General features: G+C 36.6%; 1 protein-coding gene across 3 annotated transcripts; it reads left to right on the forward strand.

Annotated features, from left to right (window-relative positions):
• Window positions 1-250: 250 nt before the first annotated feature.
• On the forward strand, window positions 251-17,118 carry ZNF215 (zinc finger protein 215). Of its 3 annotated transcripts, XM_069469490.1 has the most exons (6): window positions 251-650; window positions 4,358-4,443; window positions 5,886-6,018; window positions 6,317-6,412; window positions 9,970-10,069; window position 17,118. In XM_069469490.1, coding segments are annotated over exons 1-6 (816 nt in total). The 3 variants fall into 3 exon arrangements, with proteins under 3 accessions (XP_069325591.1, XP_069325589.1, XP_069325590.1); XM_069469488.1 differs by lacking the exon at window position 17,118 and having other exon boundaries at window positions 9,931-10,802; XM_069469489.1 differs by lacking the exon at window position 17,118 and having other exon boundaries at window positions 9,970-10,802.
• The last annotated feature ends 360 nt before the right edge of the window (window positions 17,119-17,478 follow it).

The raw sequence follows: 17,478 nt of genomic DNA on the forward strand, positions 1-17,478 counted from the left end.
TGTTTTATCTTTTAACACTATGCTAATAGATGTTTATTACCTATGGGTTATATTTCTTCTTTTTTCAGTCTCTCAGGTAGCTGAATATTGGTTTTGTGTCTGAAGTTCCTGGAACTTTTCTCCTTACTGTGATAGAACTTGTCTCAAGTTACACTGCGTATGGTACAGAGGTGCTTAGCTCAAGCCTGAGAATTATTGAAACCCTCTAGTAAGACACATTTAGACTACAGTGGGAGTTCTACTTAGGAAGATGCAGCTTCTGAACAAGTTGTTGGCTATCTCCAAACCTCAAAACCTGGCTCTACATGAACAAAATGAGGTTCTGAGAGCAGATGTGTCTTGGCAGCAGGAAACCATCCCCATGGTGGAGACATATGACTCCGAGGCATCTCGTCAAAAGTTCAGATATTTCCAGTATTTGGAAGTATCTGGGCCCTATGAAGCCCTGAGCCAACTCTGGGAGCTCTGTCTTCAGTGGCTAAGACCAGAGATTCATACAAAGAAACAGATCCTAGAACTGTTGGTGCTAGAACAATTCCTGGCAATCCTCCCTGAAGAAGTCAGGACTTGGGTGAATTTACAACATCCAAAGAATAGCAAAGATGTGGTGAGCCTCATAGAAGATGTGATTGAAATGCTTAAAGACGAAGGTGAGAGCATAGAAAATTAGAGGTAGAATAGTTGACCATTCCTGTCTGAAGAGAAGTTATCTTTTTCTGAAACCAGAGAATGTCAAGTGCTAGATCATGAAGGACTTTATATTACTCTATTAGGAAGCCTGAAATTTATTCTGTAGGTAATAGAAATAGGGAATTAGATCTCACAGATTGAGTAGGGGAGTAACATAGTTTGATTTGCCTTTTAAAAATATTATGTTGGCATCAATGTAGAGTAGGAGTTGGCAAAACATGGCCCACAGGCCAAATGTTTTTGGAAATAAAAGTTAATATTGGAACGTAGCCACATCCATTTATTTACATTTTGTCTGTGGTTGCTTTCATGCTACAACCAGAGTTGAGTAGTTGTAGCAGAGACTATATTGCCTGCAAAGCCTGAAATATTTACTGTCTGGACCTTTACAGAAAAAGTTTACTGACTTCTTACAGAAAGGAGAGACCTGAGGATTCTGAAAATAGGAAAACCAGTTAGGAGATTGTTGAAATAGATTAGGTATTAGAGAACGAGCTTTAGAAAAACAGGATTTGAACTGAAAGGAATTATTGACTTGATAAGGTATGAGTAGGATAAGTTTTAACATAAACTCACATGTACTGGCTTGCATGAATGGAATGAATGTAAGTAGCAAATTTTGTAGTCAGGGGCAGAATACATTAATTATATGGAATGTTGAATCTGAGGTCCCTGTGGGACTTCCACAATGAATAAACCAATACAAAATTAACAATATGGGTTTAGTGTACAGTAAAAAGAAGATTTGGAAGCTTATAGGTATGAGCAGAAGTAGGAAATGTACAAATCCTAAAAGAGCATCAATATTTATTTAAGAGCTGTTTAATATCTAACTACCAACTATGAGAAATGTAGAGAATAGAGGAACATATTAAACTAGACCACAATAATGCCATTCATAAAATCCAAACTGTGGGAAACTATGAGACAGTTTCTAAAGGAGCAGGGAGGGGTATGGCAAAGGAATTTAGAATCATGTGAATGTGTAGACCTTATAAGACATAAGGCAATTGGATATTTGATAAGGAATTATTGATTGGGGACACTGATTATTATGGTATTGTGGTTATATTTAGTTCTTATCTAAGAAAATATAAATGATGAGCCGAGCAAAAGAGAAGCCAGGTAAGAGGGCTAGAAAGGAATAATCTAGAAGTTAAAGAATCAGTAAAGATTGGTGTCTGAGCTAAGAGAAGAAATCTTCAAGAAGGGAGTGTTCAATAGCAGTACCATAAAAAGGTCCTATTGAAAGTAAAGATGCATATTGAAAGTAATTTATTGAAATTGTGAAGGAATTTGAAGACTTAGTTTAAGCAGTTTCAAAGGAGTTGAAGGGGTACTTATTTGTAATGGATTATGTTTGCTTTCTATTGCTACTATAACAAATTACCATAAACATAGTGGCTTAAAACAGTATGAATGTATTATTCTATAAGTCTGTAGATCAGAAGTCCAACTTGGGTCTCCTTAGGCTGAAATTAGGGTAATGGTAGTAATGTGTTCCTTTCTGGGACTTATGGTCCCCTTCCCCCATCTTCAAAGCTGGCAACAGTGGGCCAGGTCCTCTTCATATACTGCCACGTCTGTGACACTTTATTCTGCTGTCACAGTATGTACACCTACCCCTATCCCCCACCACTGACTTCAGCTGGAAAGGTTCTCTACTTTTCAGTATTCATGTGATTAGATTGGGACAACCTAGATAATTCAAGTTGATCTCATGTTAAGGTCTTGGACTTCAGTCATATCTATAGAGTCCTTTTTGCCATGTGTCTGAAGATTAGGGTGTGGACATCACTACATGGGTTGGAAAAAAAAAGTGGGAATGTAATAGTGATTATAGATTATTCAGTAAATGTTTTGAAGAATGAATTTATAATAGCTTAATATTACATCAAGATGGTATAGCTAAATAGCATGAACCTCTAAAAATCTTCTTTTGCATGAGAGAAATTATTATGAGGAAATAGGAATAGGGAGGTACAAGTATATCAGAACAACTTCCAAGATCATAGTACTTGGAAGGCACAAAGAGGTGGTTTTCACATCCAGTATGGGAGGCAGGAGGATCGCTTGAGGTTAGGAGTTGGAGACCAGCTTGAGCAAGAGCTAGACCCTGTCTCTACAGAAAACAGAAAAATTAGCTGTGTGTGGTGGCGTGTGCCTTGTAGTCCCAGCTACCTGGGAGGCTGAGGCGGGAGGATCGCTTGAGCCCAGAAGTTTGAGGTTGCAGTGAGCTGTGATAACACCACTGCACTCTACCTGGGGCCACAGAGGGAGACTTGGGGAAGGGGAAATGGAGAAAAGGAATATTATAAAAAGAACTGGAGAATGTATGTGGATTTTTCTTTGAATGGAATGAGAGTTTCACAGAACACAGTCGTAAAGTTTCAAGAAGTTCAGCAGGGAAATAGTAAGGGAAGGAATTCAGAAAGAGCAGTAAGTAAGAGAATAGCGGATTGGAGGTATTTTCACCTTTCTAAGGTAGCTCACATTTCCAAGAATGACAAGAATAAGGAACAATGTCATATTGACTATCCTAAGGACTGAGCAGATTGAGGTTCCTCAAGGTGTTACAGGTCTATTTAAAGTTAGCAGACCATAATCTTTGCAGCATTCAGATGGCATGTTGCTGAGAAATTTAGATGTGTTTTAAGAAATCCCCTATGCAGTTGTTTCATTTGTCTTTGAATCCAATTGTACATTAATGATGGAGGATTAATGTTTATTTTTATGTAACTGCATGGTTCTCAGATTTTGAGGGGTTTCAAAGGTCATTAAAAGTTTAAAAAAATGGAAGTAGGGGTGATGTAGTTTTGCACCCCTCCCCCCCATTTTTTCTGAGGAAGAACATTTTTTAAATCATAAATTATCACATTACACAAAAGACATTTTAACCTCAAAATATAGTCCTTTAAATTGAATAAATGTGATATTATAACAAACTTATTACATTATTCTGGATTTTTTTCTCATTTTACCCTGAATCAATGAAAACTTCCTCACAGACCAGTATTGGTCCATAGTCAGGCATTTGAAAATCATTGGCGTAGCTCATTAATCTTGGAGAAACTTCTCAAGTGGCCCTTGGATAAACTTCTCACCAATGGGCTAGAGAAGAAAATTGGTTACCTCTCAGAATTTTATGTCCTGAAAGAATCAGTAGTTCAAGATCGCCAGATTACTTACATCTGTATATAGTATACACAGAGCAACTTAGAGGAAAGCAACCTTTAATAGAATTCTCCCTTGTGTGTTTGAAGAAGGGATTGGTTGGATAAGATATTCTTAGCTCCAAATAGAATTATAACTTGCAGTGGCCAAACTGTAATTAGCCTTTAATTATGACAGGATTAAAGTTATTTTTTGGAATCTACTATAACCACAGATGAAGTCTGAAAATATTATTTTGGCCGTTTCTCTGATTTAAGAGATCTCAACCCCTGATAGAATATCAGAATCACTTTTAGAGTGTTTTTAAAATATTAATATTAGATCTAGGCCCTACTCTTAGAGAGCTCAATTGCTGGTAGGGCCTGAGGTCGTTATTTTTTCAGAGTTTTACAGATAACTTTTATGAATAACTTGTTAAAACAACTGCTATAATCATTAAAAGTTGCTCCAGGACAAAACTTGTATCCTTGATGTTTTCCTTCAACTTCCTTAGATACACCCTGCAAGGATTCTGTCCTCCAAAACGGGAGCATCCAGGAGGAGAAAACAGAAGCTGACTCACTAACAGGCAGACTCCACGTGAGTTAGGATTCCACTCTTTACTTGAAATGTATGCTCTTTTTTAGTATGACTTGCATTTACTTTTTTGATCTTTGAACTTTTGCAAACATACTTCCATCGAAGGACATGACATTCTTATTCTCTCAGAGGTCATTGGATCTATTTTAGTTGGTAATACCGTCTTTGGAAAGTATTAATATTTTCTCTTAGCCTTATGTACTATTTCTGTATTTGTCCCCTCAAGAATATAGACAATAATTGAAGCTATAGAAATAGAACCTACTCCAGAATGTTTAAAATTAAAAGTGAAGGGGGCCCAAGGGCAGAATCCTGAGCAGTATCATTTGCTAGGCAGGAGTAGAAGAAACCTCAAAGGATACTAAAAAGAAAGGACCAAAGACAGAAGAAAACCAGGGAAATATGTCCAAAGGATGAGAATCTTTAAAAGAAATGCTTTAAAAGGTCAAGATAATACAACTCAGGTAATGTCTGTTTACTCATCATCATGGAGATACTGCCATGCACAGGAATAGAAGCCAGGTTGTGATGATTTCAGGAAAGAGGAGAAGATGAGGAAATAAGCAAAACTAATGTAGACAACTTATTCACAAAAACTAACTCTAAAGGAGAGGAAAGGAAGAGATTTGTATATCTCAGTGTGATTGAAGGTGTCCATAAAGACAAGGTTGAGGATGCTGGAGAGAGAAGTGGAATGATTGATGGTAGGAGACAGGAGGCAGTTTATTCATTAACAAATATTTATGCAGTGCCTAACATGCCAGACACTTTTCTAATGGCTAACAATGATTTGTAAACAAGAGCCCTACCCTGAGGAGATTACATTCCAGTGGAGGTATACAGCCACATACAAGCAACAAGATAATTGCAGATAGTGGTAATTATTAGAAAAGAAAGAAACATATTGTAATAGAGACTGATTAGCAGGGAGGCTACTTAGGGTTGACAGGCAATCTTGCCTGTCAGACAAGGTGACAATGAGCTATGAGTCCTGAATGATAGGAGCAGGCCACATTTCCCAATTAAAGAAAATGCCCCTCCTCTTCTCTCAGAAGAGCCTATGTTTTCATTACAAATGTCCCCGAAATCTACCATAAACTTTTTCTGTTCTGAACTACTATTGTGTAAATTCTTTGTACTCTATAGTCATTTTTTGTTGCACAGCTACTTCAGTTGTGCAGTTCTTTTTCTCCTTAACCAAAGTGTAAGCTAATCTAGAATAAGGACTGCAATTCACTTTTCTTTTGTAGCCCTCAGAGTGTATGTATAGTACCAAGTTGATTGTCCCTTAATATAATTTGATTTCATCACTCAGAACCCCAAACATTGTCCTGTCAATTTCTTGTATATTCTGGTTCCTACCCTATTCTTTCCAAATTCATTTCTCTTCTGGTAATATCTTCGGGAGTGACTTTTGATAAAAAAGGAGCTTAATGTTTTAGGAACCAGTGACATTCAAGGATGTGGTTGTGGAATTCAGCGAGGAAGAGTGGGGGCAACTAGACCCTGCTGCGAAGAACCTGTACAGGGATGTGATGCTGGAGAACTATAGGAACCTGAATTCGTTGCATAAAGGTGGCTTCTATGTATTTACCTAATCTGTCCATTAGTAGTCTCCTATTGTTAAAAGCTATAGGACTGCTGAAGTGGTTAAGTTCATTTTGGGGTCTGGGTTCAGGTTTCTTAATATCTTGTCGATACACAATAGAAGATTTACCTACTCCATCTGGTTGAAAGTCCTTTCATGGTGCTCTTCTGGCCTTGTCCTTCAGCAGCTTAGACTACCGGGTTGGGATGGAATTCTCTTCCCTATAAAAATGTCGGAGGTGTCATGTATGTTTGTTGTTGTGATTTTTATTTTCCCCATGAACAGCGCATTTACTTGCTAAACCAGTTGAGATCCCTGAGTTGGAGAGTAAAAATGAAAGATGGATAATGGAGGAAGAAATCCCCAGGAGAACTGTTTTGGGTAAGAAGCAGAAGATATGAGGCATTTGTAAGAACCTTCTGTTTGTTAAATACACAATGGGAAACACAATCCTCGAATTGTTAGTTGGAGAGGTGACAATAAAACTACCTAAACTTTGATGGAGGAAAAAAAGCATCATTGCCTTTATTCACAGGTTCTCTTTCTAATGTGACAAAATAGTATCGTGGATTAGGACCACAGATACTTAATTTAAAGCTGTGTGACCTGGGGCAGGCTTTCTGCCAGTTTCCTCATCTGTAACAGAGTTAATAATAGTGCCTACCTCCAGGTTATTGTGAAGATTGAATGCACTGGTATGTCTGACACACTTAGTGCCTGGAGCAAGGTAAGTGCTAAATAAACATTAGTCAACCTAACATTGAATGTTATTCTTTCTTTTAAAGAAAACAAATCTGCTTTATATTAGAGTGATTTCTAGTAATCTTCCATTTTTCCTTTTTTTTTTTTTTTTTACTGTAGAGCTGCTTGTGTCTTAACTCTCTACCTTCATCATAATCTCTTTATTCTTGTTAATGCTTTGTGAGAGAATATAAAATTGTTGCGAGATTAATACAAATCTTAGTAAATGTAGAAAATTATGAAGAAAAACATAACCCACCTATTATCTCACTACCCAGAGCTAGACAGTATTAACATTTTGGTTTGTTTTTTTAAGCCATTTTCTTTGTGATGTTGTATCTCTGTGGTTTCTGAATTCTGATTAATCAGTTGAAACCTGTAGATTTTAACGTATAAGCATAGATAAGCCACTGGACTGTTTTTGAGTAACTGTGGGAAATTTTCAGATTGGCCAAAGAAAGGCAGAGATTATTTGGCATTAGCTGGTCTCCAGGAAAGATGTAGGCAGAGACTCAGGGTTGGGGTTGTAGACTAAGGTTTTAAGTGTTCATTCTTGTTTTAGATTACAGGCAGGAATGAGGTCTCATAGAAATGCAGTTTGTGAGTCTGGAATTAGTGGTCAGGAATAAGCCAATGCTTTGGCATCTATTTGGTGAGAGAGCCAAAGGAAAACAAACCAGGGGTTAATGTTGTGCATAAAGCTAAAACAACATTACCACTACAATCAGTTAAGAATATCTGTTACCTTAATCATTTAATATTGACCGAAAAGACTTAACTAATGAAAAAAAAATAAATGAAACAGAAATGAGAAATTTAATTGTTAGAAAAGAGCTAAAACCATTTGCATGCAATAACTTTCTATTTAGAAAAATCCAAGAGACTCAATATCAAAACTGTTATATCTGTTAAGAGTTTTGTGTGGTGGCCTGTTAACCACAATTATTTAATATTGGCCTAAAAGAGTTAACTAATGAAAGAAAAATACATGAACCATATATGAGAAATGAAAAATTTATTATTTAAAAAGGAGAGGGAAAGGTGTTTGCAAATGATAACTTTCTATTTCTGAGGTGGTCAGATATAAAAAATATTAGTAGCTTTCCTACCGATCAGAACTAAGTGACTTGAAAATGACAAAATACATGAAAGTGATTTTAAAAATAGGAGGGAGGAAGTTACATGAAAAATGAGTTGTACAAACATGAAAACAACAAAAATTTACTTAGGGAAATACTATTAGGAATTTTGCTGTTGATACTTCTGGAACAACTACTGTTTTAGTTACCTATTGCTTCTAACAAGTTACCCCAAAACAGTGACTTAAAAGAGCAATCATCTTGTTAATTCTCAAATTTTATGAGTTGATTGAGTTCTTATGTTCCATATGATGTTAGGTGGGGCTGCAATGTTCCAGGGGCTCAAATGGGATGGGATGTCCAAGGTGGCACATCACATGGTTGGAAGTTAACGCTGGCTGTCCCAGGGAACTTAGCTGGTAATGTGGATCCTAGAGCACCACAGGCTCGGGCTTCTCAGAGCATGGTGACGAGGTTCTAAGAGGAAATACCTTGAGAGGTATCAGAAGCTGTCAGTCTCTTAAAGGGTAGGCCCAGAAGTGGTATGGTATCACTTCTACCACATACTGTTAGCTAAGCAGTCACAGGATCGGCCCAGGTTCACGAGGAAGAAAAACTCTACTTCTGTATAGGGAGAGGGGCAAAAAATGTGTAACCATTTTGATTTATTATAATCTGTCCTCTGGTCATAAGTTATCTGTGTTCTTCCCCCTTGTAAAATATATTTATTTTCTCCTAAGACCCTAAAAGTCTCATCCCATTATGGCTTCAAGCTTGAAGTCCAGGATCTCATCATCTAAATTAGGTCCAGGTTTGGAAGAGGTGCTTCTCATAGGAAGACCTATGAATGAAAGGGACAAGATATCTGCCCCACATACCTAATGTACACTGGTGAGGCAGAGATAGGAAATTTTATAAAATATAAAATAATAGTATCTAAGCACAGATTATATATAAGAGATAAAGGAATAGTTATTCAAGCTTTTTTATGGACTCTGGTATAAATATCAGAAGAACAATGACTCATTGGACAAAAATGAAGACACTGAAGGAAGTTCTTTCAACATGGAAGATGATAACCTTAGTGTCTCATTTGTTAAGTCGGAAGAGAGTAGGATAGTCAAGTGGAGGTGTCCTGGAGAGTGGTGAAAATAAGGAACAGTAATATATGTGAGTGCAAAGCTGAAGTTGTAAGTTGACTATCAATAAAGGATGAAGGGTAAAATCATTAGGCATATCTGAAGTTACATGGAAAAGGAGAAAGAGAAGTCAGTGAAATTTAATTTTTAAAAATTTCTAGAGTATATAGTATGCTGAGTATGTTTATATAGAAGCTAAGTGAGAAAGGAATTTTGAGAAGGGCAATGGAACATTATTAAATGAAACAGAAACTAAGGACAGGAGAAAAGAAGAGAACCCAGCCTTAATCAGAACAGGTAAAGGTTTGAGTTCTACCAAGTACAGCAGAAAAATATCAAGGCACTAATGGTAGAATCAGGAGTTATTTTGAGCCCTGAAAAAGGATTATTTCCCTCCTACCTTAATAGTACAATTCTTTCTGCCTTTGTTACATACAGGGAATAAGTGCAGCTAAATGGAAAATAGCCCTAAAATTGTAAGTTTGCTTTTAGCTGGTTAAGGTATGGGGACTGGGAATATAGACATGCACTTAAAGTTATGATTAAATCAGTATATATAGGAAGGCTTATTGACAAGCAATAATTGGGTTAAAAGAAAATGCTAGAGAAAGGAAGATTAGGTGGAAACTTCACAGACTAGTTACTGAGCCAGTGATAGCTTAAATTATGACACACCACTTCATCCTAGTTCATGAACTGATATTTTACCTGAGCCCTCCTTAATATTCCTGAATAGCTCTCTTTATATTTTACAATTTCCTAATCCCCTTTTTAACATTTTTATACTATTTATTTCTAAGTCTTTTTTTAACTTCATCTAATATTTTCATTCTGTATTTAAGACCTATGATGTATACATATACCCTTATATTGTTTAGCTGCCCTTTCCTAATTAAGCAGTTTCCCTTATAGTTCATGGTATTTTTTTATTTCTTTTTAGACATTAAGACTGTTTCAGAAAACCAGGATTCAGTTCCAGAGCAGAGTGTTTCTAGAGAAGAATCATCCCATGGAGTGATTATGACAAGGCTTACCAAAAGTGAACATTCTTCCTTAGATGTCTGGAAAAGTGAGGATTGGTTATCTAGGAACCAGAAAAACCAGGACATAAATTTGTCACCAGAAGCTTTCATTCATATGACAGTCTACACTGAGGAGGGAGACTTTGAATGTAGTGAAAACAAGAAAAGCATTGATGTTAACTCGATTAACTCAATTTGTGATATGCAACAAGGAATTCCTATAAGGAAGGGATCCCCAGAGTGTGATAAGTTTAAAACTAACTTCAGATTTAATTCAGTAAGTGAGCCACATTCAGAATATAACGAATATGGGAATGCCTTGAGTCTGAGTACAGCTATTATTGAACACCGAAAATGTCATACTACAGTGAATTCCTACGAATGTTATCAGTGTGGAAAAGCCTTCAGCAGAAGCTCATCCCTCATTCGACATCAGATCATTCACACAGGAGAGAAACCCTACAAATGCAGTGAATGTGGGAGATTCTTCAACCGACGTACAAACCTTTATAAGCATCAAAAACTTCATACTAAAGCAGAGGCATGTAAAGGTAATAAATGTGAAACAGCTTTTAGTATGAATGAAGACAGTAATAAAAATCCAAGATGCTATTCTCAAGGTAATTCCTATGAATGTATTGACTGTGGAAAATCCTTCAACCGGAGCTCCTCCCTTATTCGACATCAAATGATTCATACAGGAGAGAAACCATTCACATGTAAAGAATGTAAGAAAACCTTCAACAGGAGTTCAAACCTTGTTAAACATCAAAAACTTCATAGTCGATAAGTCCTGAAAAAGGAAGAAATGCAGGATTACCTTCAGTCAGAGTGCAGAACTCATTCAATATCTGTGAATTTATACTGCAGGGAATCCCGTGAATATAATAAAACATTTGTCAAAGATTGTTCTTTAAATAATATGACAAAATTAATATTGGATAGAAACCTGTTACTGGATAGAAATTTGTTTGAGGGAGGGTTCCTGGCTCCCAAATGAAGCCACAAGGGTTTGGAGTTAAGCATAGTATCACCATACAAGTTCTTTGTCTATCATTTTGATATCAATTACCCTCACCATTTCCTAGATCATAAATGGGACCTGTAACATTCATCTGATTTATTGATGAAGTAGATATTAGCGAGGAGAGAAGCAATACACTTGGAGTTGATATTTAATAAAACTCAAACTCTCAGTCTTTATAAGAAGGTCTCAAGAAGTCAGAAGCTCATGAGAATATAGGAGAACACTTCTAAGGACTGAAATGTCTAAATTAACAGCAAAGACCACAATGACAGCCATTTACTCCACCCCAGACAACATCCTTGGCTGTCCTGGTACCAAATGGAGACTAGAATTGGGATAGTGTTGTCAACTGCAGTGGGAGAAGGATGTGTCTTAAAATCTGCATTTTGCAAAGTACAGCAGGTCCTCCAATAAGTTTTTTCATTCAACATTGTTTTGTTCTAACATTAATGAGAAAAAAAAAATCTATTCCTGGCCAGGGCCTCTGGAGTTTGCATGTTCTCACCGTATGTACATGGTTTCTCTGGGTGTTCCAGTTTCCTCCCAAATCCCAAAGATACGCATATTAGGTTCATTGGTGTGTCTAAGTGGTCTCAGTCTGAGCAAGTGTGAGTGTACCCTGCAATGGAATAGTGTCTTGAGCTGCCAAGGTGGGCTTCAGCCACCCAAGACTCTGGACTATTACAGAGTAAATCATCTTGTTTCTATTCATCTTTTTTGAATATATGTATAGATCACATTTATTTCAGTGTTGAATATTAGAAGTATTTGGAGTCTTTATTTAGAAGTTTGAGACCAGAAATATGGCGTAGGAACTTAACTATTGTTTAGATCAGTTAGCCTGTGGTAAAACTGATTTCATTATACATCATTTCATTTAAAGTCGCAGTTTGCAAGAACCTATTTGATGACATTTAAGTGAGGACTTAATGTACTCTTCGGAATCTCGGCTGAAGAGATATCCATAGCCTTAGGTCCATCATTTATCCCAGATGTTATGAGGTCAATAAAGTGTCCTAATGTATAATACTCTGTGCACCAGAACTGTGTCTTCTGTAAGCTACCTCAGGATCCCAAATGCCTCCTTGAGCCAAGAAGCATGACTTAATCTGACCAAAACAATTCATAATGGAGATATTCCCTGTGAATGATGGAGACTTTTTGTCAGAGTTCATGCCTTATTCAAATGAAGAAAAGGTATACTGGGGTAAATTCCTATGATTAGCTAATGTGGAAAATTATTTGTTCATCCTTCATGTAATAACACCAGTTGTAGTAGGACAAAACCCTACATAGGTAATTAATATGGAAATTCAGATAAACATAAGGTAACTTTTAGGAGATCCTAACACACACTCTGGATGTAAAAAATCCTTGAGGTGTAGTTCATTCATCAAAGCACTTACGACATGTTAAATATAATGTATTCTAGGAGTTTGAGGTTGCAGTGAGCTATGATGGTGTCACAGCACCCGTCTCTAAATATATACATGGAATCTTTTTATTTTAGGTGTTCCATTATAGGCTGTGATTTTTTTCTGGGGTGGTTGAAAGGTAAAAGTATTATTTTAATCTTTTCTCTCAGCAGCTGTTTGGGTCTAAGTAAAATGCTTATTCTTTTCCTCCTAAATCTCTAAGCTTTCTTTAAAAAAAAAACTTGTTTACTCTGTTCACTAAGTTAATAACATAGCTTCAAATAATACCTTTTTAGAGTGCATTTAATATTTAATTCTTGCAGAACATTTACAGCCAATTAACATCTTCCCCTAGTCTTGTTCCATAAGCCCACTAATAAATATTTGAATTTTACTATATACCATCAAAGGCAGAAATCTAAGCTGAAACATGAAGAAAAAGTACAGATTAGCTAGATTGTGTGTGGCAGACAGTGGGAATGTTAAGAGAGGAGAGATGATAAATGAAAAACAGGGAGTATGTTCAGGAAAAGTTCACTGGCTTTGGCAAAAAATGAAACTTTCACCTCACATAGAGATAAAGCTAGAAAGACCCAAAGGTGAGATCATGAGAGGTCTTGTAAGCCACCTTAAAAGTTTGGACTTCAGCCTAAAGGTAATGGTGAGAGAAGGTTCTTATTAACTCCACAATTATTTAGCTGAAAATGCTAATTGGAATGAGATAAGGAAAACAAATTGGAAAGGAGAAAATCATTTGCTGATAAGGTTGCCCATTCGGGCAACCTGATAAAATCAGTTGAAAAACCCTTGGATTTAATAAATGAATTAAAAAATGTTACATATACCCACTTTCCTCAAAAAATAAGTGGAAAGCCATGTCCAGAGTGAAGACTTTTGTAGAGATGTTGAGTCCTTCACATTAAACTATAAAAGAAAATTTCTGATCGCATGTTCAGTTGGGAGGTTTTCACAAAGTGATTATAAAGTTTCTTTTGTAGAAGTAACAAAATAGCTGTGAACATTTTTTAAAAGGCAATGGAACACTACTAGTAACAGTGTGATGCTAGCCTAGGAATTGGGATCTGTGAGGATTGGCTGTAACGAGACCTAGGTGTTAATAAGAATTTAGCATATCATAAATTGTCACTTCAAATCTGTGGAAAAATATTTAACTCAATATTTACATATGTAATGCAGATGCATTAAATATATGAAAATGTATAATATGTTGATATTAATACTTATTTTGAAAAGCTGAACATGTTGTGGAAAACTGGTCTGAAAAATTAACGGCCTATTCTCAAAAGATAAACATGAGGGGAAAAGTTCTATTTTCACCAATAAAAAGATCACATTTTGAGCTGATAGGCAACATATAAAAGGTATAATAACCCTCAGTTTTGGTGGGACTGTCAAGAAATGTAACTAATATGCCACTAGTGGCAAGGTAAGTAATAACTCTGAAGGAACAACTTGACAACATGTATTGAGAGCCTTTAAAAAGACATGGGAGGGAATAGGAGTTAAGGATTCAAGAAAACTGCTAGAACGCATGCTGCTCCAGAGGGTGACACAGAATGCACCGTCTACACAAGGAAAGAGCAACAAGAGTTAAAAAAAAAAAAAAAAAAGACCAGGCATCCGTCCTACAAAGAGGGAGGAAGTAGCTGCAGAATTCACCCTGAGCAAGCAAGGACGCATGAGTGCAGGACAAGAACCACCAGATTCTCCCACTCAGCAGCATCAATAATCACTGAGGGATGAGGCAAGCATCTCACCTAGGGTCTCTTCCTTATACCTAAATATTTAATATATCAGTAAGTAGCTTAATAGGCCATCTGTTTCATTTTTAAGGAGCTGTAACCAAGTTGTCATTGCCACAGTTCACTCTGGATCAAAACACTGATTACTTCTCCCCTGTAACTTACTGTGGATGATTATGGCCCTTTGTCTCTGGCACTCTGGAATTATACGATAACCATAAAGATCAGGAAGCCCTTTTCCGCTGCAGCAGTTTTCACCATTATCTGCAGCCTATAGCAAACACACACCACAGAGCTCTTCAAGGATGCTTTTGACCCTCTTTCAAGACATCTCTTAAATCTTTAACAATAATAAATTCATTCCAATATTCGATCACCCTCGACCTTTGGACACCTTTCTTTGTGGTGCACCAGAGAAGGTATGTTATTAGCAGTGGGCCAAGTTTAACTCCAGGCTTTAATTCGCCATCTTAACAGAATTGGTCGCTCTTTCTGGTGTTTAAAGCAACATGTTAAATCCCAGGTCCCCGGTGTTTTGCATTCATGGCAAATGTTCCAACCTATATTTGATCCTGGATCAAACCCCAGTGAGTCTTGGAGATCTTTCAGCCACTGTGCTGAAAGTAAACTATTTCAAAGAATGTTGTTCTAATTCATTTGTCAATTTTAATGTTCAGTGAAAGACACCTATACGTGTAGTCATTGTGGTCTGTATTCTAAATTCTAGGCCCTGCTTAGATGAACAGAAACACACCATAGTAGTGCCTTTTGGACTGGATCACATAGTTTTTCAGCCTCTGCATAGCTAGCACAATATTCAATAGCTATTAGGATTTAACCAATCAATTTGATAGGCATTTCTGACAGGATCTGCCCAACTGATACTTTTCTTATCAGAATCGCTGATGACAGACTGCATTACTTCCAGTTCACACTGACAATGATTCTAAGTTTGTTGACATATACCCTATCTTAAAAACTCACCCAAGCCCAGGCAGCCCTTTATTCCTAACACTTTGCATTTTGCTCACTTTGAAACACTTTTACCCACTCCTTTCCACCCTCTCAGGTTATTGCAACTTATTTTGATCTAAGATTAGAACCACTCTCTAGAAAGCCCACCCTGACTACCCAAGGTTGGGTGTGACTATTGCCATGGCACAAGTTGAGCTTTATATTAAGACAAAAAAACTCTATAGTCCTTTAAGAGTAGCTCAAATCCCAACATAAAAACATTAATCTGGATAGACTGATTTCACTGTCCCCAAAACACTATGTGCTCAACTATAAGTTTTCACAAGAAATCATTCTTGTCTGTAAAGTATTTTGGCTCCCTTTTGATCTATTAAAATACTACCTAAAGTCTGGTTTTAAGATTACCTTATGATACATGATTACACTCCAAATGTATCCAAAATTTGATTGTTTCTCTCACTTCCACTGTTAACACTGTGTTAACACCTTATCTCTTTTAGGGATTACTGCAGTATCTCCTAATTTGAATCCCTGCTTTGCCCATAGCCTCTACCTTCAGTCAATTTTTAACATAGCATTCAGAGTAGGCCTATTAAAATTTAAGTTAGATCATGTCATTTAAAACTCGCCAGTGACTTTTCATTTCACTCAGAGTAAAAGCCCTTATAATGACTTATAAGTCCCATAGTACCTTTAACCTCATCCCTTATTTTCCTCCTACTTTGCTGTAGTGCATTCTAGGTACACTCCTAGCCTCAGAGCCTTTGCACTTGCTGTACCCTCTACACAGAATTCCTTCACCCTAGATAGCTCCGTGGTTCACTTGCTCCCTTCTTTTAGGTCTTTCCTGAAATGTTCTTTCAGTGAGGCCATCCTTGACCTCTCTATCTAAATGTGCAAACTTCCTTACCACCTACCTGACTCTCTTCAATTCCAATTTCTTGTTTTATTTTTCTCTTTAGTGCTTATAATCTCATATATATAATTTTTTATTTCTTAATTTATCTTGTTTATTGTCTGCCTCTCCCTCAGGAGGTAAGCTTGATAAAGGCAATGATCTATATATGTTTTATTTACTATTTTGTCCCTAGACCCTGCAACAAGACCAGATATATAGTAGGTGCTCAATCACTATTTATTAAATAAATTGTTGGAAGTAAGTGATATCTGCAATAAAAAAAGAAATAGAGAATATAGCAGGCTACTTTGCCACAATAGCACATGTGTCATGTATGTTTTCACACAAACTAGGACTTATTTTCAGGCATGAAGAAGGGATACAAAATCTCCCTTTCACCGTCAATATCAGGAACTTATTTTGTGCCTCAGAATTTCCCCTTGTATTTCTAGCCTATTATTCACCTTCTACCTCAGTATAGTTACTGGGTAGAAGTAAAGAGTAACCATAGAATTTAGTGGGATGTTTTGGAAAGTGAAAGGGGCCATCATTAATAATTACAGGACAAAAAGCAAAAACTGGGACTCCCAGGAAAATCAATTTGAGCTTTCCACCTCTAGCCCACATATGGTCCCAACTAAGAACACTTTTATAAAATATGGAAGTATTTTGACATATCTGATTAAGAAGCTTAAATATATTTATGATTTATTGTTCATATTGTAGGAGCAATTGACATAACTTCATTGAGGAACAAAGAAATTATCACTCTTGTTTAACAAGGATCAATTACTGTTAAAAATTTACTTGGTTAAGTGTATTTGCATATCTTAGATTATTATACTGCTCAAAATAAAGTTATATATATCAAAGCCTGGTATGTTAAGTTGAACCATATAAAACTGTTTTTGTAGGGCAAAAATGGTTGAATATCAGCAATTTCATATGGTTCAACCTAATAAAAGTATTAGCCTAGTTTGTTCCCCAGAATCATTTTTTTAAAATACATTTTTTTTTTTTTTTTGAGACAGGGTTTTGCTCTGTTGCCTGGGCTAGAGTGCAGTGACACCACCATAGCTCACTGCAGCCTCCAGCTCCTGGGTTCAAGTAATCATCCTGCCTCAGCTTCCCAAGTAGCTGGGACCATGGGCGCCCACCAGGACACCCAGCTATTTTTTTTTTTTTTTTTTTATTGCAGTGATAGGGTCTTGCTATTTCCCAGACTGGTCTCCAACTCCTGGACTCAAGCGATCCTCCTGCCATGGCTTCCCAAAGTGCTGGGATTACAGGCATAAACCACTGCTCCTGGCCTAAACAGAATTTTTTTTATAGTCATAGAATATTATTATTGGGTCATTAAATATGTAATGTCCAATTTTGAATCAAAA

Source organism: Eulemur rufifrons, chromosome 6, assembly GCF_041146395.1.
Source record: "Eulemur rufifrons isolate Redbay chromosome 6, OSU_ERuf_1, whole genome shotgun sequence".
Classification (NCBI taxonomy): Eukaryota; Metazoa; Chordata; class Mammalia; order Primates; family Lemuridae; genus Eulemur; species Eulemur rufifrons.